The sequence below is a fragment of the Schistocerca piceifrons genome, chromosome X (assembly GCF_021461385.2).
Source record: "Schistocerca piceifrons isolate TAMUIC-IGC-003096 chromosome X, iqSchPice1.1, whole genome shotgun sequence".
Taxonomy (NCBI): domain Eukaryota; kingdom Metazoa; phylum Arthropoda; class Insecta; order Orthoptera; family Acrididae; genus Schistocerca; species Schistocerca piceifrons.
In genome coordinates this window covers 381,610,988-381,633,026 of record NC_060149.1, presented here as the reverse complement: position 1 = coordinate 381,633,026, position 22,039 = coordinate 381,610,988, and the positions used below count along the sequence as shown (strand labels likewise).

The window sequence follows — 22,039 nt, the reverse complement described above, 5'->3', positions numbered from 1 at the left end:
TATAGATTTAAGTGTAAGGCTGTGATTTTTTTAGATTTGTCTGGAGAGTAGCTTTATATGGAAGCAGGTGGTAAACAATCCAGACAAGAAGACAAGAGAAGCTTTTGAAATATGATGCTACAGAAGAATGCTGTGGATTAGATGGATAGATTTACTAACTACTTAGGAGATACTGAACTGGACTGGGGAAAGAAGAAATTTGTGACACAACCTGATTAAAAGAATGGATCTGTTAGTAGCACACATCCTGAGACATCAAGGAATTGTGTGTTTGGTAATGGAAGGAAATATATATGTGTGTGTGGGGGGGGGGGGGGTGAATTTTTAGTAATTATGTGTCTTGCACAGAACAGACTAGTATGCAGAGCTGCATCAAATCAAAGCATGCAAATTGTCCTATAAGTTCCAGCTCTAAAGTACAAAGTCAAATTGTACTTCACAGCAGCAACTGCTGTTTATTATACAAAGCAGATTTTTGTAATCAGTGAAATAAAATATAAAAATAGCTGCAGAGTACGAAATAACCTGTGGTGGACAACAGAAATTTTAAGTTATTACGTAGCCTGGATGTTAAAACACCTATAATTATATACATTATATAATGTACTAAAAGTTATACATTAACATGATATGTATTAATGTTTCTACATTAATCTACTATGCAAATAAATAAATACATCAGAAATTCTCTTAACATACAACAAAGAATGCAAGGTGGTTTCTAAAACAAGAATGGTGGATATAAGTTTGAAACGGAAGTGGTATGTGTGAGATGAGAACAGGAGAAAAAACTTAGGTCTGTAAAGGAGTAGGCAAGCTGATTGAGAATCAAAGTGACATGTCTCAAGTATATTCACATATAAACTGCAAAGTGTAATAACATTTGTTACAAATTAATCTACTTACAAAGTGAGGGGGGAAAAGCATCCCCTGTAGTTTTTTGTCTGGAGCATCAGGAATTCCTCTGAAAGCAAATGCTTCCAAGTCTTTTAACAACTTTTCTTTTTCCTCTCCCGGTTCTGTCTCCACTATCTGCCGAAGTCTAAATTGCACCTGAAATTGATTGCAGTTAAAACATCAGAATTTAAAATGTTTATATTTATAACACTGGAAAGTCCTTGGTGAAAAGCAGATAATGAATGGAGTAAAAGTAACTACTCGCCATATAACTGAAGTGTCATACAGTGACACACACGTAAACAAGATTTAAATTGTTCTTAAGCTTTCAAGCAACAAGGTTCCTCAGAGGTAATTAGCAAAAACAACACACACTGAACACTGATTCAGTGTTCCAGCACTGTAGGCTGACTGCACTGCCATGAAAATTCAGCACAATTTTCATATCATTTATGTGCCAGTCAACTACTCAATATGTCATCTATATGATGAATGGTTACCTTTACTCCTTTCCTTATTTATGAGGTTTTCATTACTAAACTAATTCAGCATAAATCAAAATTATGAAAAGTCTTCTTTACCGTATCAGCAAAATTAGTGATTATGTTTGTGACACAAAAGTAATGAACCAAGTATAAAAATCACAACTGTGATTCCTCCACTTGTATTCACTCACAGTGGGAGCCAACTATGAACTCTATGGCAGACCATGAACCCTTTTTCCATTCTTAGACATAAAACCCATTAACATAATTAAATACAGTAAACAGTTACGAATCTGTTGGCTTGCACATTCAATTACTGCATAAGCAATTTCTGCCAGTGGCTTATTACATATTTGTACTTCAAAAGTAAGGAGACCACTCACTGAAATGCAGAAGCATTGAGTCATCAACAGGCACACACAAAAAAAGAGAGAAAGCTTCCTAGCTTCTGAAGGAAAACATTTCTCAAGACAGCGTATAAAAATACACACACACACACACACACACACACACACACACACACACACACATGAAAATGCACACTAGTCTGTGCCTCTATGAAGTGTTACCTGGACACACAATGTTACAAGTGCAGTTCAGCCGGTGGACTAGAGTTGGGTGGGGGTTGTGTTGGGTGGTCTGCACAGAGGGAGAGAGCAGCGGGAGGCAGGAAGAAGGGTTGGGGGTGGGTAGCAAGTGGCTTGGAGGGAGACAGCCAGTTCGCTGACTAGGAACGCAGGAGAGAGGGTGGCAGGTGCACAGGCTAGGCATATGATGCATAGGTGTTGGAGCTGGTGGGGTGCAGTGTGTGATGAAGGAGATGTGGAGGGGTGAATTGGGAAGGGGTGTTAGGAAAGAGAAAGGGTAAGCTGTTGGATGGAGAGTGTAGGGACAGTTGGTTAAAGGAGACTTGGGGATGGATGGGTTGATGGGGTTAAAGAAACCAAACTATGAGGTCATTGGTCCTCAAAACAATGTGTGTAAAGTCAGGAAGAGTCCCCAGAGAGGAAAGACACAAAAACAAATCCTGACGAATGTGAATGTACACAAGAATCGAGGAAACCAAGAGACAGAAGCAAGTAGAAGGGAGAGAAATGTAAAAGGGTGAATGTGGGAAAGTTGCCCCACCAAAAAAGCAGCTGGAGGCAATGGGACATATTATGTGCACGAAGACACACCCTCTGCACCCAACTGGTACTTCTACATCATCAATTACCACAAGAAAACTAGCAAAGTGGACAAGTTGATAAAATCTCAGAAAGAGAACACCGATAATGAGACAGTAAACCAACAACACATGTAGAGGAATAAGCTGAATTAAAAACCTGGGAAGGGCAGGGGCCAGGTCGGACCACTGAGCGAGAGCAGCCATGGGTCCCATGGGCCGAAAAAGTGAAGGGGCACCTCTCCAGTCCCTCAAATGGCAGACGAGGCTAATGTACCCTGTGTTACAGTGAGTTGTAGAATACACTTCCGTGGGTAAAATGTAAAACCAGATCAACCATTCTGTTGTTGTCCACTAGCACCAGAGATAGAATGTCAGCAAGTTCCTGTACAGGTGCATTGTCCAAGGTGCAACAGCGGCTTGAAACAACGACAGGAAAACCCAGGGTGAAAGGGGTTGCCTGCTCGCACATGCCCAATTTGAGTTTGGGCTGCAACGGGCGGCTGGTGCGTAGACTGACACAGCACTGCAACAGTGCCCAATGCTGTGACAGAAGCTGTGCGTCTGAACTGTTCTGCCTAGTATTGTCGCATGATGCCTACCTGAAGAAAACTCCAACAGGGCACTCACGAAAAGCAAAACTCTGTGAGTTAATATCTCCGCATCAGTGTCTTCAGGTTTAAAACGTCATTAGCACAAGGGTGCTTCGTCCCAGTACCATCAAATTTGGAAAACTGACATTTGGTCAAAAATTCCTTTGCTTGTTCCAAAGGTTTTTCTGTTCAAGGAACTGGGAAATAAATAGGCAACAGTTTGTAGACAACTGTGGACAGTACTTCTTCCACAATTCTGCTGATGTATTCTGTAGAGATTTGGAAGGAAAATACTAGAGATGGGTAAGATTCTCCTATTGCTAGAAACCTGAAAAAGGGATAATTAAGCTACTACTATGCTCTTATTTTTAATAAGTTTATATTTCATGCCATTTTTAGTGTTGTTTTCAAGAACATATGGAGAAACACTAGGGGCACATGTTGGAGAAATAGAAGAGAAAGAATGCTTGGAATAGGATCAAACGTCTCAGCAAAACCAAAGACGTGGGTTCTGTATGAGACAATACTTAAGTTGTATACATAACACGTCATCTGGGAGAGCCTGAGATGAGACAGAGATACAAGCTCCATTACATGTTTCAGATGGACATACAACTTCCATGCAGATAAGCAAAGGTCCTGATCTAAGTGACACAAATTTATGTAAGAGGAAGAAGATGGGTGTTGAGAGCAAGATGTACCTTCTGCTCAAGGGTACAAAAAGGACAGACTGAAAGGGAGAAAGCATCCGCAGGATTGAAAATAAAATATCTAGAGGTGCTTACAAAGGAATATAGAAATTTATTTCTACTGAGCACAGGCAGCGCTATGAGAACACCCCACCCCTCTTTTTCAGTTGAGTCAAAGATGCATATGGAATTTAGGAATTAAATGATGTCTAAAAAACTAAAACTGAAAAATTTAAGAGTATGTCAGAACAGCTTAATATTATTTGAGACTGGTGATCTTAGGGCATGATTTATTTCATTTTACTATAAAATTACAGTATTGTTTAATTTTTTTATTACATTTTGTAAGTTTCTTGAAAGCAATACAATTTATATTAAGTTTGCTGTCTCTCTCTCTCTCTCTCTCTCTCTCTCTCTCTCTCTCGCACCCCACTGCTATAAACCTATTTTCCATATTTTTCACTGTCTTCACCTTAAAGCAGAAATGTGACAGCATTTAGCAATATTGATGAGGAATTACTTAATATTCCATGATGTGTGGGGTGTCACTGCAAGTTTTTCAGTTGCACTGATGGGTTTCTTGAATAGGTTGCATGTAAGGTGCAAAAATATGTGCAAACTAACCTGAAATAAAGTCTGAATTTGGTGTCATCATTTAAGAGGTGCTTGTTAATCAAAATGTTATAACAACCTTTATTGTCATGTGCTGCAAAAATAATATTAATCTTCTTCTCCAACAAGTTGAGGAGCCATGGTAATATTGCTGTGTCATTTTCATCTTGTGGTGAAACATCCGAGTAGTTAAAAGTCAGATCCAGTTTGGCCACACTTCTCTCCATCCCATTGCCAACAGCCCACTGGCAGTGCGGCTGCATCTGGCCCATGCTTTGGGAAACAGCAGCAACTGCACAAGAAATATGGTTGCATCACCGTATACCTGAACAAGCAGGCAACCCTTTTTGCCGCTGGAGGTCTGTCACTGCTGCAGGCTGCTGTCGTGCCTTGGATGAAGCACCGTAAGGGGGCAGTCCAGTAGGATGTGGGCCATTGCCAGATGGACACCACATTGATAATAAGGTGGATCCTAGTGCTGGAGGATGTGACTGTGGGTTTGCTAAATCTGGCCAATGCAAAGCCGGCAGAGAACAGTAGATTCCTTGCGAGAAGCATGAAAGGAAGTCTGTCACATAGTCATGGTCTCCTATAAGGTTCACAGTTTATTTGGAGAAACCAGAGCACACTAATCTACGTTACAATCCCCCAAACATTGATAGCACAGAGTTAACCAAAAGTCTGGTTCTGGTACTCCCATCTCCTAAGTCAGCATCCTGGTAGCCAACAAGCCAACATGGCCAACCAGTCCCAACGTGATCTGGGATCCAGACAAAGATGACTGACTGTAGCTTTGTGCATGTCACAAAGGAGATCCTGTATAGTCAGAACCAATGGGTGTCGAGCGTAACACTGGCTGATAGTGTGAAGACTACTCAGGGAGTCACTGCCGATTAAGAACATCTCACCGGTGCAAGAACGAATGTGGTTGAGGGCTCAAATGATGGCTACCAATTCTTCAGTGAACTCACTGCATCTGTTCAGCAAGGAGTGTAGCTCTATGCATCCTGTATGTGTGCAGGCAACACCGGTTTGTCCGTCGACCATAGAACCATCAGTGTATAATGCTGCTGAACCTGGAAATGCATCAAGGATGGCCAGGAACAGGCAGCAAAAGATCATGGGATCAACTGAGGATAGATGGAGACAGATGCAAGTACGGGGTACACACCATGGGAGCATACGCAATTGCTCCCTAATATGGGGCAACAGTAAGCAAACTGTGACCGCAATCCCAGCCCTAAGCCTCTGTTGTGGGAAGTAGAGCTCCCTAACAGAAAAAAGGACATGGTAGTTCAGATGCTCAGGGGAGCAGCTAATTCCATCACACAGGTGAGCAACAATTGTGGGTGTCTCATTTGTATGGGGGGGGGGGGGGGGGGTCCAAAAGGCACCTGTTGAATGTCAGATCCCACAATAATCTACCAGGTCCAGCATCCACAAGGCTACACATGATGCTGAGCTACATGCCAGACTCCCATAATCAAGATGGGACACTGTCAGAGCTTTGCAAAGCCACAAGACTGCAGAGCAGTCTGCACCCCAGCTGGTGGATGCAGCAAATAGTATTAAGGTGTGACCAACATGTTCACTAAAGATGGGGAAGATGGAGAAGCCACATGAACCAGGCATCAAAGATCAGTCCCAAAAAGTGATAAAACTCCACCACATTCAGCAACTGGACATGGAGGAAGAACTCTGGGTGTGGATGGACAGTACGACAGTGACAAAAGTGCATGGAACATGTCTTGGTGGCTGAAAACCAGAAGCCATGGGTGAGAGCCCAGGACTCCAACCTCTGTATGGCACCCTGCAGTCAGCATTCAGCAACATGCACAGTTGAGGAGCAATAGTAAACACAAATATTGACGGCATACAAGTAGAGTAACATTGTAGACCCACAGCTGAAGCTATACCATTGATAGCTACTAGACAAAGAGGCACACTCAGTGCAGCGTCCTAAAGGATTCCATTTTCTTGTGTAAGCGGGGTACTGTGGGAAGCACCAACTTGAGCGTGGAATGTACAGTGTGATAAAAAGTTCCAGATAAAAATCAGGAGCGGGCCATGGAGACCCCACTCATATGTGGTAAAGACAATGTGATGGCACCATGTGGTGTCATAAGCTTTTTTGCAAGTCACTCACTCCAGATACACTTGAAAATTGCAAGTACATGATACTGACAGTCTGTTCATTAGTGTTTGAGCATTTGGCTGTGGATGTGGTCTGGCACTGGAGCCATGTCGGGACAAAGGACTAAGCACTGAGGAGCTCCCACTCATTGAATGGGGCATTATACAGCTCCAGGTGACATGTAATGAAAGGTAAGTCAATTCAGTCCACAAAATGCAGACTGATAGTTCTCAGACACACAGGCTCGGATACAATACAAAGCAAAATGTTTAGTAACAGTGCCTGGGTCAGTTTAGACAACATCTTTCAGAGATATACCTGGGATGCCTGCAAGGGACTGGTGTCTATACAGGTGTTGAATTTTTGACCAGACCTGTGGAGAAAGGGTATGTGATCCAATGGTAGTAACATACCACTCCCAGCATTCTTGTTTCTGTCATTTTATTAGGTGGTGGTCCTGGGCATGACTGTAAGTGAAAAGATAAATGGCCATATAAGACCCGTATGCCACACTGAAGTGTGTAAGAACACCAACATTCAAGAGGCGAAGATCGAACCTCTGCAAGCAAGTTTCCTGCAGCTTTATCGCAGCCATTGGTCATAGTTCCATGCCAAAAAGGGTTGTGGGCACTTAAGTCACCCAATATTAGGAAGGGTGGGGGATGAGAAAACATGCAGACAACACATTCCAGGACACTTCAGCATTGGGAGGCAGAAAAACAGACGGTAAATTCCCGAGACGTCCTCACACAAACAGTCACATCTCCAAAGTCATATTGAAAGGCACATGTTCACAGCAGACACAGTCTGTAATGTACATTCAAACACCACGCAACATTCTTTCACAGTCAGCATGATTCTCGAAATAGCCACGTTACCCTCAGAGGGTAGGGGTCCACATTGCTAGGAACCAAATTTCCAGGGGGAGTGATGCAAAAAGCAGGGGAAATGCATAAGAGACACCATAGCTCAGCCAGGTGGCAGAAAAACTTCTACAATTCTGCTGGAAAATTATGCTATCAGATTCCTGTGGGGCCATGAACGGACCAAGGAGGCAGGTCATGCCTCAGGTTCACCTGCTGTCAGTGGCTGTGAGGATACTGCATCAATACACATTGATTCCAAATCAAGGAGTGTGTGTGTGTGTGTGTGTGTGTGTGTGTGTGTGTGTGTGTGTGTGTGTGTGTGTGTAGTACGGAGGCCATTGGAATCTCCCTCTCCGTGGAGGCCTTCTTCTTGTCCTCCTTTTCCTTATACAATTTCAATGTCTGTGAGAGCTTGCCTGTCCTATATTCTAAGACAGAGGAGGAACAGGAAGTCCTAAGACCCACAACCTGTGGCTCCTTCTGCCACTGGCTGTCATCTGCTTGCAGATCAGTAGATTCCTGGGAAGGAAGTGACCTGAGGGACTCTTTCCTGGTAAGAAATGCTGCAGGAGGGTGTTGTTTCTCTGGCCAGGTATTGGGGTCTGATGTCTCTGGCAAGCGGGGCATTGACACCCCCACATGGGGTGTGGGGGAAGAAGTAGAAAGAAGGCCCCCAGCCACCAGGGGAGTGGGTGTAGTCGAGCAGCCCCAAGGGCCCGGCACAGAGGGCAATGGAACAGTCACTAGAGAGGATGACATCATTGTATGATGAAAGCTTCAACTTGAAGAAGGGTACTACTGGAGCTTCTCATACAATTAAGTCCAGCTACTTTTGCTCTGGATATAATCGTCAATCTTGGAAACAAACAAGCCAACCTCCTGTCATATTTTGCATATTTCCACTCAATACAGTCTTATGGAATAATATTCTGGCATAACTCGCCACTTAGAAACAAAATATTGTAGCATAAAACCGAGCAGGAAGAATAATTTGTGTTCACCCAAGAATTTCATGTAGGTACCTTATAAAGGAGCTAGGCAGTTTAACTGCACCCCACAATACAAATATTCGTTAACAAAATTAATCATAAATAATCCATCACAATTTGAGAACATACCTACAACACCAGAGGGGAAAAAAATTATCTTTATTACCCATTTCTAATGCTGTCAGTGGCTAAGAAAGGAGTTCAATATGAAGCAACAAAAATCTTTGATCATTTGCCCAATATCATAAAATTTCTGAAAGGTAGCAAAGCAGATTTTAAATCTATCCTAAAATCATTTGTCCTGGACAACTCCTTAACTAACACCTGTTTAAAAACTGGTAGCCTGTAAAAAATGTTTTCAAGTGCAATTGCATGAGTAGGACTAAAAAAACACGTTCAATAATGTTAACACTAATCACGTATACAGCACCTGTAAACTGACCTGTTCCACATCAATTTCAAATGATCTATGGGACATTTAACTAATTAACTATGGAGTGGCATACGGATGAACTGGCTGGGTGGGTGACGGAACGCCACTTTAAGAGGGGTGTGAAGGATCTTGGATAGGATGTCTCTTGTTTCAGGGCACAATGATAGATAATCATAGACTGTGCAAAGGATATGGTTCAGTTGTTCCAGCTCAAGGTGATCCTGGGTGACAAGGGAGGTGCTCCTGTGCAGTAGATTCTTGGGGTTGGTGGGAGGTGTAGTAGACGGGAGAGAAGGTGTTGAGGTTGTGAAGGAATGAGGATAGGGTGCCTTCACCCTGAATTCAAATTGTGAAGATCTCATCAGTGAATCTGAACCAGATGGGAGGTTCAAGGTTTTGGCAGGCTAGGAATATTTCCTCTATATGTTCCATAAAAAGGTCGGTACAGCAGGGTGCCTCGTAGATGCCCATGCCTGAGCCTGGCAACACATCCTTTACTCTCTGAACCATCCTGTCCTCAATCTCCACCAACCAACTGTCTCCACACCCTCCAACCAAAAGCTTTCCCTTCCTTTGTCCTATCAATACCTCCTACTTAACCTTTTAACATCACCTTCATCATGTGCCGCTCCTCATCGGCTCCAACACCCTTGCATCACATGGCTAGCCCATGCACCTGACACCCCTCCCTCTTACATTCCTAGCCAGCAAACTGGCTGTGTCCCTCCAAGCTACTAGCTACCCACTCCAACTCCTCCCTCATGCCTCCTACTCCTCTTCTCACCCTTTACCCACTCCACCTGACATAACCCCAACCCCACCCAAGTTCACCTGCTGAATTGCACTCCTGGCGTGTGTCCAGCAGACACTTTGTAGGGGGAAAGGAATTTGTGCACACGTGTGTGTGCGTGTGGGGGGGGGGGGGGGGTTCAGTGAATGGTCTCCTTTACTATTAAAGTATTTACATTCTACCAGACTGTAACTATATCATGTATTTAAATGGTTTCACTTATTAAGTTGTGTTTCCTCTTCAATATTTTTCCATTTAGATTATAGTTCATATTATCCATTTCACTAAGATATATCTAAATCAGCTAGAATATTGTGATAACATACTCAATGTGGGAATTTTCTTGACTATTTCATGTGGTGGACACACAATGCAATATGAAAGAGATGAGGATACACAACAGCAATTAAACCAACCAGGTGCTTCAAGAATGGGAAAACCTGCTGATCTAATAGTACAGGGTGGTTATAATTAAACTTTCACACTTGAGCTAATGTAGTTGGAAAACTATTTATCATATGAGTATCTGAACTTTACAGGAATAATGTTCAGATTGTGCGCTGCAGGATTTGTATTGTTAGTAGTGTTATCATGACTTGCCATTAGGCACTGGTACTAGTACAGCAACGTAGGGTTGAAAAACAAGCATCAGTGTGCATTATAGTTGCACACAGTCAATATGGGTCTGGACAAAGTGAGCGGCACATCATCAATAGTGCTGTTGCTCTTCATGAGTAGTGACACATTGAAGGAATACGCAGAGATCCTCTTCCCGCACTGGGGTTGAAACACAGGATTTGCAAGCTCAAACTAAGTGGTTATTTGGGACTGCTTCTGGAAGATGACGGCGGCTAATTGCATCACAGATTACTGAAGAAATTACTGTTGCCATGGCTGAGAATGCCGGATGCAAACGTGCGATCTTCAAGCAGTGCACAGACTGTGTTACAATAACTGAACATTCTGTGGTTCACGAATTAAAAAGTGCCGCAAACAACTGTGATGTATTATCTCTAGTTCAGTTCCAGGCTGTCATGGACGCAGATGGTCATCACACTGAGCAACGTTTGAAGTCCAGAATGTAAACATGGTATGCAATTAACAAATGTTACTCTCTCACACTGATTTTAATAAATGTGTATTTCAAAGGTATATTCATTATTTCTCTTCCACACAAGTCCTTACAAATGTTTACACGAAGTTTCAGACTCCTAGGATGACTCGTTTTTCTTGGGGACCCTCTCAAGTAGTACAAGTTTAATTATATCCCCCCCCCCCCCCCCCCCGTACTTAATAAGACAGTAGAATGTGACAATATGATGGTCAGGGAAGATTATTGTGCAATGACAAACCTTATAGGAGGATTACATCATTACCAAGCTATCAATCAGTACATGGGCTGTAAATGACCCACAGTAATTGCCAGTTACAACCACATTCAATATACAAAGACTGAGACACTACATTCAGTATACGAAGACTGAGACTGAACTGTGGAACAACAAAAGTGAGTTACCTAGTCAGATGTGTTGCTCTATCTGGTACATCACATCAGCAGTTGTGACAATGTGCTACCTTCTGACATTGCTTGGTGTATATATAGTAGAATATGCACAGACCAAGCTGTGATTACTGTATTACAAACAATAGTCACCTGGACATACTTGGAGCCTGTGGGTGTTCTAGAAGGCGCTGAGAAAACGATTTACTTTTTCAGCATTATTGCTAACCATTTTCACCCTTCACTGTTGATATCTTCCCCGCAGGACACTGCATTTTCTTGTAGAAGAATTTCTATTCCACAAAGCTCGACAGGTTTCAGGAACTTGACAATTTTCAACTCTCTTTGTGATGTCATTGACGGATAGCTCAATACTACGAGGGGCAGTCACATGAAAACTGAACACCCGCCACAATGGAACCATGGAAAGATTCCAGTCAAAAGTAATCACCACACATATTAAGTCATTTATCCCACTGGGAGATGAGACCATCAGTTCTTGTTTCACAGAAGAGGGTTGGCAGCTGACGGATCCACAACTGCAGCCACCCTTGCACTTCATTGTCCAACAGAAATTAACATCCACACATGTCTTTCTTCAGGTTACTAAAGGTGTGAAAATCACACAGTGAATAATCCAAATTGAACAGATAATGTTGCAGTGTTCATCCAATTGGCAGTGTGCGGGCAGATATTATTGTGCAACAGGCTGATTCTGTCTGACAGCATTCCACGGCATTATGACTTTATGGCACCTCACAGTTCCTGCAAGGTGTCTTCATAGCACTGTGCACTGATTGTTGTGCCACGCTTGAGGAACTCGACAAGGAAAGTGCCCCTGCAGTTGAAGGAGGTGGTCATCATGATGTTACCGGAACCTGTGTGAACAGATTTGTATTTCTTTGGTAGGGGAGATGTGGGATGTTTCCGCTGTCGGCTTTACCGTTAACCCTCAGACTCGGAATGGTGGCACCATGCAAGGTCACGATGACCTTGTTCTTTGACTGCAGGGATGCTCTGCTCCTCAGGTTCTTCCAGCACGGAACCTCAATCAATGCACTATGAAGACACTTTGCAGAAACTGCAACACCCGTATAAAGTCAAAATGCCCAGGAATGCTGTTGGATGGAATCATCCTGTTGCACAATAATGTCCACCCTTGCACTGCCAAACGGGCGTGGGTTCCGCTTCAGTGATTTGGTTGGAAAACACTGCAATATCTTTTGTACAGAAACAGAAAATGACTGTCTCATCTCCCGGTGGGATAAACATAGTGCATGTGCTGATTACATTTGAATGGAACCATTCCATAATCTTCTTGTTGTTGGTGTTTGGTTTTCATTTGACTGTCCTTTAGACAAAGTACCAACAACAAATCTCCAAAAACTGCACAATCTGTGAAAGGGTAACTGACAGCTACCTCTGTCCATAGACTAAGCACTTAAGAATCTGTGTGCAAATGAACTACAGATGTTTTTCAAGCCAAAAATGTGCTTATTAGTGTACACATTCACTCAGCACAATTATTTATTTATTATCTTATTGATGTAATCTTACTCTACTCAGTAAAGTATTAGCAAACAGTTACAGCTGTAGACCAAGCTCCCATTTGACTCAATCTCACCCCAATGAATATGTATTACTGCTCACTCTTCTCCCTCACACAATAACAATAGTGATAAAATGGTGATGCCAAATGATTACATTTTTCAATAGTGGGTCATTGTAAGTATGTGCATATCTCATAGAGACAGAAGAGACATATAACTGCTGCAGAAACCTACCATCCTTCAATCCACCACACAGATGTGTACCTGACACAGCACTGATGCTTCAATGGACCCCCTGCCAGGCACTCAATTGTGAATTGCAGAGTAATCTTGTAGATGTATATGGTGTTTCTTATACCAGCAATTAACTACAGCTGTTCCATCACTGTGATTTATGTCAGTTGGAAGCTGAGGCCCAATGAATCATGCAATATCAAAAACCAATTAAGATGCTACTAGACATTAACCAAAAGCGAATAAAGTTTTCATTTACTCCCATAAACCATAAAAGCAAAGGAATCATAACAATTTCTCTGTTACAGACACAGTGGAGACACTGCAACATCTTAGATTGCAAAGTAACTCATAAGAAACACATCACAGCAAATGTTTGTGGGATTCCTAAGAAACTTGAAGTTTTTACAAAAACAAACCTCTAAAGCTCACAGGATCACTGACATTTAATGTCACACTCTCAACTTGTTTTTCAAAGTGGTTAATAGAAGAACCTTGAGTAAAACTGATGAGTACCCACACTGTTTTTGTAAAGACGAAGTGAATATTTCTCAGCCTGGCACAAAAACAGCATTTATATGAAAAAATTTTGATTTTTGATCTCCTGGTACATGTTGCTCAATAATGATGGTGACATTTTAACTTGATTGGTGGTACAATATGATTATGTTTATATATAGGGCTTTTGAAATTACTTGGTATGGATGTCCAATTCAAATGGATAAACTGGAATACTATATCATAAAGTTCTTTCTTAAGTTTGTTCAATGGTCATGGAGATTTATAATGGATCTGCTCCTTTGTTTTCAAGGGTTAAGAAATGAGCAGCTGAGTTCAAATCTGTTCATATTTCTATTGCTGTTGATCCATATGAAGAATGTCACAAACTACAACCGCAAATGAAAATATCAAGAAACTACACAATATGGTATCGGACAACCTGCAATTAAAGGTGTATGAAATACCTGACACCATAAACATGCAAGAACAAAGGGGACATGAATATTTATCTCTGAGAAAGCTTTCAGCAACTCTGATGCTACATTTGTTGCATGATTATCAACAGAAAATGTGAAAATGAATTTCTCGTAAATGTTTGAGACTATCTAACAGAAAAGTTAACAGACTTTCTGTGGTGACAAGTAACTGTAGATGAGACATGGGTTAACAATATCATGCCACATATGTAACAGTAAGCCAACTGGTTCAGTGGCTTTCATGTAACATTTATGTTTTATTTATTGATTTATTTATTCATGAAAACATGTTTGTGATGTTGTATACATGTTGCAGCAATGTTTCTAAATATACATGCACTATAAAGAACAGTGTACATGTATCAACATAAGAACTAATTGTAAATTAGCTACAGAAACATTCAAGATTATTGCACTGTGAAATTACATTTCATACAGATGCACTCATTTAGCATCAGACAGACATAACTAACTTCTTGCAACTTTTGATTTGTTACTGCCATAAGATATAGAGAATCAAGATCTGTCCCATGATCAACCAAGCTTAACTCTGTCCTAAATGGTTTCTGTTTTAGCTGCTAATGTATCTAAATTTTACGAACAATAGTAAGGATCAGACAGGTGGAAGAATTGATCCATTTTTATACCGAAGAATATATGTTATTTTCTGAAAAGAAACAGCTCTTATGTTTTTCTGATCTTAACGGAACTGTTTCAAGTTGCTTTTCCTGTTACTTCTTTTTACACACATCATTGCTTTTGCTTTGTGACAACAATGAAATGCAACTTCCTGTCATAGAAAGTAAACACTGATTCAGATGTGAAAGGGTTTACAAGCAAGTAGGAGTGTAATGGAGTCCAGATAAAACAAGGATGATGAAACTGTGCCAGGAGAAAGAATGGAATGTAGTGGAACTTTGTAAGTATTAGAACCTTTTTAAGTAGTAAGTATTATTATTATTATTATTATTATTATTATTATTATTATTATTATTATTATTATTAATGGGATCATTGTTGTTGTTGTTGTTGTTGTTGCTGCTGCTGCTGCTGCTTCTATCCATAGCTGAAGGAAAATCGCAAAATGAAAAGGACAAAGAAATTCACAGGACAATCAGTGACATGAAGTAGGAGAAACAGCCGAGAAATTATGGTTGTATTGGTAGATATTCACAATCAAATTTAATCTGAAATTCCATACATGTGTGGTAAATGTTTAAAGTTTTCATATCTTTAATCGGAGGAGGAGGAGGAGGAGGAGGATGACAAAGCTTTTAACAGGGAACAGGAAGAGAATATGAGAAGCAAAGAAATGTCAAGGGCGTCTAAAAACCTTAATAAAGATTGTGCAAGAAAAGGCAAATCTGTGCTTGCTTAATTTTACTTGAAAACTGTGATATACTGTCCTAAAGTGTATGCAAAGGTGGTAGTTTATGAAAGAAGACTCTTCACGTGACTCTTTTGTGCTACAAATATTTTTTGTGGATTTATCCCCAAATTGGAATACAACATGAAATGACAAGAGTTAACCAGACCAATGTACACAGTTCTAATGGTAGTCAAGTCATATCTTTGATTGAATACTCTAAACGCATAGCAGAGACAATTCATTTTGCACAGCAAATATTCTGTGTATATTCCATTGCAGTGTGCTACCTATACCTACAGTCCAAGGATTTTAGTCTCACTGACCTCCCCAATAACCACTCTGTCTATGAATATTGGTTCTATATATGATATGTGGTTCTTTGATGGGCAGAATATAATATGAGTTGTTTTATCCATATGACTGGAAACCCTCAATGAAGATTCCTCTTATATCATAAACATCTACTTTGAATCGGAGCAGAATGTGATACGCTAGGTCAAAGGGTTTTGTGAGAGCAATAAAAAGTCCAGAAGCATGGTATTCTTTAATAAATGCCTACACTACCTGGCAAGTAAATGAAAATGCAGCCTCATTGATGGGTGTACTTCTCCAAAAGCCAAACAGTCGTGCTGTTTGTAGGGCGTTACTATCAAAAAGGGACCTTACTCATGTATAGATAATTTTTTCCATTATTTTAGGTATATCTGGGAGGAGGGATATCAGATAATAGTTCTCAACCACATGCTTGCTCTCTTTTTGTGTAATGGAACTATCTTGGTGCTTTTGAGTGGTTGACTGAAAATGTCAGTGCTCATGAAGCAGCTGATTATACTGGATCGTGGTTTTACTATGTCATTTTCAACTTGTTTTATTTCATACCTAGGTCAACCATCAAGGCCAGACGAGAGGGATGTTTTCATATTCCTAATAAATAGGAGAACACGCTTCAGTGTTGCAGGCATCAGAAAAAAATTATTTTTCAGATCATATACACTTTCCAGGGAAAGGTTTAGTTGGTAAAGAGCAACCACCTGAAAGATTGCTAGCTATATTTGACAACTGTTTATTAAATGTATCAGAAATTTCTTAGATATGGTGTAGATAGATGTAGATACATAACAAGAAATGCATATTCGAACACAAATGCAGATTCAAGCAAAGCTTGCAGGTTGCACTGCTGTATTTAACCATGAAAGGCATCTGTGTAATGTCCTCAATATGTTGCAAGTGTCTGTCATGGGCAGAACAGTGTTCTGCATACTTGAGAGTTTATTAAGTCAGAGCTCAGTGGATTTGAACATGGGAAAATTGTTGGTGCTCATAGGGTGAGTGTTTCCATAACAAAAGTAGCTGGAGTGTTTGGTATTTCAACAGACCCTATACCAAAGATTTATACCACATACAGGGAAAGCAAAAAACATCATCGAGTTGAGTGATTGTGACAGAAGGTTGCTGAAGAGGATTGTGACAAAAAATTGAAGTTGACAGCAGTAAAAGACACTGCAGAACTGAATGCAATACTCGCAAACCCTGTCAGCATCAAAACAAGATGAAGGGAGCTCCAGAAGCAGGGAATTGCAGGGCAAGATGGAATTCCAAAACCATTCATCAACGATCAAAATACCTGTAACAGGAAAATGTGCTGCAAAAGCCATAACTCCTGGATTATGGAGAAATGGAAGTATGTCATTTAGTCAGATGAGTCTTGTTTCATATTATTTTCCAACATCTGGCCAAGTTTACATCCTATGAGTGAAACGTGGCAGGGGTTCAGTGATTATTTGGGTTGCCATATCATGGTTTTTCATGAGCCCCATGGTTACTCTGCAAAGTTGTATTACTGTCATGGATTATGTGACCATTTTGACTTATCAGGTTTGCTAATGGTGATGCTTTGTTTCAAGATAACAGAGCCCCTATTCACACAGCTCACATCATCCAGGACTGGTTTTGTGAGAACATGGATGAATTGTCGCGTCTCTCCTGGCCATCACAGTCACCAGAGTTCAATATTATTCAGCCTTTGCCATCCACTTTGGAGAGACAGGTGCATGACCACTATCCATTTCCATTATTGTTACTTGGACATGCCACTATTTTACAGGAATAATAGTAAATGATTCTCTTGAAAACCATAGGCGACCTGTATTTATGCATCCAAAATGACTGGAAGCAGTTTCAAATAGTAAGTTTTCCTATACCATAGTAGGTATGGTAACCTGTTGTGTTTTTGGTGTTTCCATATTTTTGTCCACCTCCTGTAGCTGACAGGACATTCTGATAATATGTAACAAAACCTGAGTGTGACTACTGGAAAGGTGCAGTTGGATATCTTCACTCGATTTGTTATTCTAAATGCATTTGTATTCACCTCTTTTAGTGCAAGCTGGCGTTTACTCAATTTGTCATTTACTTTTGTCTTCTTAATATTACTACCCTCTCATTATTGCTGGACAACTTTTCAAGCAGCTGTATTTATTTGTCATTGTATTTTGGCCAATTCCTATAGAAAATTGCTTTGACAGTTTTCCTGTGGAGGAACACCTAGCACATGTATAGTAGACCTGCTTCTACTTTTGTTTTCATGGAGTATTTCCCCAGAACCTTGTTGATATCCGATGCAAACACCTTCTCTTTGAATGCTGATTTAAGACAATGTCATGTTGCATTTCATGCAACAATTTTTTTAAATTTATTATTATTTTTTTTTTTTACTAACTTAATTTCTCAGTTTATACAACAGCAATGTGGTAGATCGTACATAAGAGGCAGAAAGGTTAGGGACACTGTTTTGTGAGACACAAAGGAATTATTTTTATTGATTACCTTCAAAGTGATAAAACAATAATACCCAACTACTATGCCACTCTTTTCAAACAAATTGCTGAAAAAATGTGTTACATTAGAAATTTTGTCTGCAACAGAAGAAAAAAAGAAAAGATGTAGTATTTTGTACACCTTCCATACTTGCACCTGAGGGCTGAAATATGCTCAATGAAAAATGTTGAACAAACTCCATTCCCATTAACAGCAATTATGGTGAAAGTTAATTTATGAACTACAACATTTTTCACTGGCAGGGTGGAGTACCTTCAATTTGCTACCTTATGTATTAAATTTCAACAAGCTTTTTCATATGTGTAATCAGTCAAATTACAGAAACTCATTATAGAAAAGAATGTAAGGTATAGAGACTATGAGCTTTGCAAGCACAATACATGAATGTCAGAAAATCAAATATGTAATTGTCATCACAGAGAAATGCAAACTAATGAATGATTATTTCTTGGAGGTTACCTAAATCAAAACATCTTGCACACCATGGACTTTTTACACAACATTTTAGGGGTACAACAGGAGACTAATAAGAAGACAATTGTCTTTTAAGTGTAAGGACTCATACAGTTGTAATGTACAACAGCAAATATTTATGCACCACACATTTGCTGTCTTCCTCATTACTTAGTTACTTATGAAGGTTTTTAAATACATATTTTGATAGGCAGACTTATATGTTCAGCCATAAGATCTCTACAGTAGAAACTGCAAAAGATTTTCTTAGACAATGCCTAAAATCGTTATACCTCGTGTGTCCACATACTTTACAATAGTCAAGTTACAATAATAGAGCAAATTCCTATATCACTGAGAACAGTTACAAACTTGTTTACATTTAAGAAAACACCCATTATATACATTTAACAGCCTGCAAGAGATTTCTACCCAGCATGCGCATACAATATGAGGACAAGCAGATACTGAGTTTGATACAGTTTAATTGGGAGGAGCATTCCACAGATGTAGATAATGCAAAAAGTAAAATAAAAAGATGGTATATTTTATTAATTTTTATCCTTCCAGGAACTGGATCACTGTCTTCAAATGGCTTTGATACCTCAAATTATCATTATTTTATCTCTCTCGCTAGATCACAACAAGGATGAAGCGCTACTTTCACCACCATGCATATTGGCCAACTACAGATAAAGAGATATTGAACTGCTTGACTGTTTCTACCAAATTTGTGCTGAGCAGCGAGTGTTTTCTTTGTGGGCTTTCTTGCTATGATCACTAACAGATGAAAGCATGGAAACATTATATTTCCTTGTACTCTTTCTTAATTCCGTGAACCTAGTTGAAATATTCTTTAAATTTCCTTACATGGAGACCATGCAGTCTATCCCAAGGAAAACACAATAGCTGATCCAACAAAGATTTTTGTAATTTTAGGCTTAGCCCATGGCATTTATGAGAAAGGCCAACAATTTACAGCTCCTCAGTATTATGTTTGCAGACAAAATGCAATATATCTGTTGGCATCTCCATTTAACGTTCACTTACGTGGTGAGGTAGGGCACATGATATACATCTTTAAATGTCATGTTTTTAAGGCATCTACAGATGGAGCTCTATGTTTCTGAGCGTATAAAAATGGATGAGAAGAGCCTGACTGATATCCAAGAGTGTTACACACTTCTGCATCTACTGTGGGTGTTGACACCGGAGCCTGCCCAGTGTTGCTCTTTCCAAATTCAGTCCACATACTCCTATTTTGGCTTTCAACTAGTCTGCAGCCCACAGGGAATGTAGTTATGACTACCATCACCATATCTGTCACCACCATAGTTGCAAGTTGCATCTAACCCCAGCAGCCACTACTACTGCTCCAAGGCCAGCACTCACAGCAGCATTCTAATGCTGTCCTTGCTGGAGACGGATGGAGGCCAATTTGTTACCAATGGGGCATCCTAGAGTGATGCCTAATGAGACAGATAATGCTCTTGCAGACATCAAGATGCCAAAGATGAATGGGGAGTAGTGTGGCATCCTTCAAATCCAGTAACAATATTCCTGCAAGTGGTGAACACTGAAAACTCATATTGCTACCCCATGTGGCTTTAACTCCTTTTCTGAAGCTCAAAGGGCACTTACAAAAGTCATTGCATTTAGTCTCTTGGTTGGCAGATTCAAGTCTTACAGCTAAAATATATGTTACTTTAGACTCTGACTCAGGCTGTGCTGTGAATTTTATAATGCCCACCTACATTGACACAGCTACAAATTCAGATTTGGTTGCCTTTTACAAGGAATTTTGTACACCATCTACTACATCAAACTACACTAAAACATCCTAGTCATGGCTACAGACTTGACTGTCTCCATATCTACATTACTACATTTCTGTACTTCTTTGTGACTGATTCTGTCCTACAAATAAATTGTGTGTTGCACATCCGCAATAAACAGAATCTGTCTTCCATACTGTAGCAGCACATATGTTCAGGACACATCTGAAGGATGCAAAGCACACTTTGCTCGAGTCTAAAGGGTACAGATGAGGGGCTTGAACAAGCAATGCAACACATTTTATCTGAAAGCAGGTTGGTTTTATTCAGGCTTCCAATACGGCATATTATTTGCCACTCTTTTGGCTACAAAAGCCTGCTTTTCAACATCATCTCCATACAATGTGATGGCCTTACACCACCTTACTGGGAGGGCTTGTATGTCCACACGGCACCACTCTACTGGTCAACGCCACAGCCAACATCTTGCTGCATCTATAATTTCCTCACCATCCATGTACTGCTTCCCATGGAGTGCAACCTTCAATGGACCAAACGCATGGAAGTTGGAAGGCACTTGATCCAGGCTGTAAGGTGGATGAGGATGAATAATCCAATGAAGTTGTGCAAGCTCCTCTTGGGTGTGTAGACTTGTGTTAGGCCTTGCACTGTCATGGAGAAGGGGAAATTGGTTTGCATTTTTGTGGCAATGAACACACTGAATTAGTTTCTTCAATTTCCTGAGGGTAGCACAGTGCATATCAGAGATGATCACTGCACTATGAGGGAGGACATCAAACAGAATAACTATTCAGAGTCCAAGAAGACTGTTGTCACGACTTTACTAGCTGAAGGTGTGGCTTTGGACTTTTTGTTTTGAGGAGAAGTGGTGTGATGCCACACCAAAGATTGCTGTTTTCTTCTTGGTTCAAAGTGATGAACCTATGTTTCATCGCCTTTGATGGCATTCGACAAAAAATTGACAAGATCAGCCTTGTAAAACACAAACAATGCCACACAGATGATCCTTCTTTCCTATCTATGTTCTTCTGTCAGATGGTGAGGAACCTAGCAGACATACACCTTTGGTACCAAAACTGGTGGATGAGTGAGACAGCACTACCAACAGAGACATCCAGCTGAGCACCGAAGTGCTTGATTATGATCCATTAATCACCTCAAATAAGTGAGTCCACACATTCCAACACTGCAGGAGTCACAGATGTGTGCAACCAGCTGGCACACAGGACACTGGACAGGTTTGCGTAACCTTGCAATGTTGACAGATGCCTCACCTAACGACTGAACATACTTTTGTTCACTACCAGATCTCCTTAGACATCCTGCAAGTGCCTATGAATATCTATGATGCTCTTCTTTTCCACCAAAAGAAACTAAATGACAGCTCTCTGCTTGGAATGCACCTGCATTACAGGTGCCATTTTTAAGGCTCTGTACAGTGCCACCACCTATCAGAACTTCATGGAACTATAGATTCTGAAGTGGGAATACTCCATGATGTCCCCACAACAAGTTCTGCATTTTTTCAACCAAAAATGGCTGACAAATTTTGTTGCATTACTTATTGGATGCCCCTTATACTTTAAGCCAACCAATGCCCCTATGCTACAGGGTAATAGCATAAACTGAAAGGATAACCTTAGTAATCACAATTCCAAACGAGAAGTG

General features: G+C 40.4%; 1 protein-coding gene across 1 annotated transcript in view; it reads right to left on the bottom strand.

Annotated features, from left to right (window-relative positions):
- Positions 1–22,039, bottom strand: part of LOC124721735 (RUN domain-containing protein 1-like) — a 182,325-nt gene that overhangs the window by 145,865 nt on the left and 14,421 nt on the right. Inside the window, exon 3 of the mRNA XM_047246836.1 lies at positions 907–1,053. Coding sequence (XP_047102792.1) covers positions 907–1,053 — 147 coding nt within the window. The remainder of the gene's footprint in view (positions 1–906; positions 1,054–22,039) is intronic.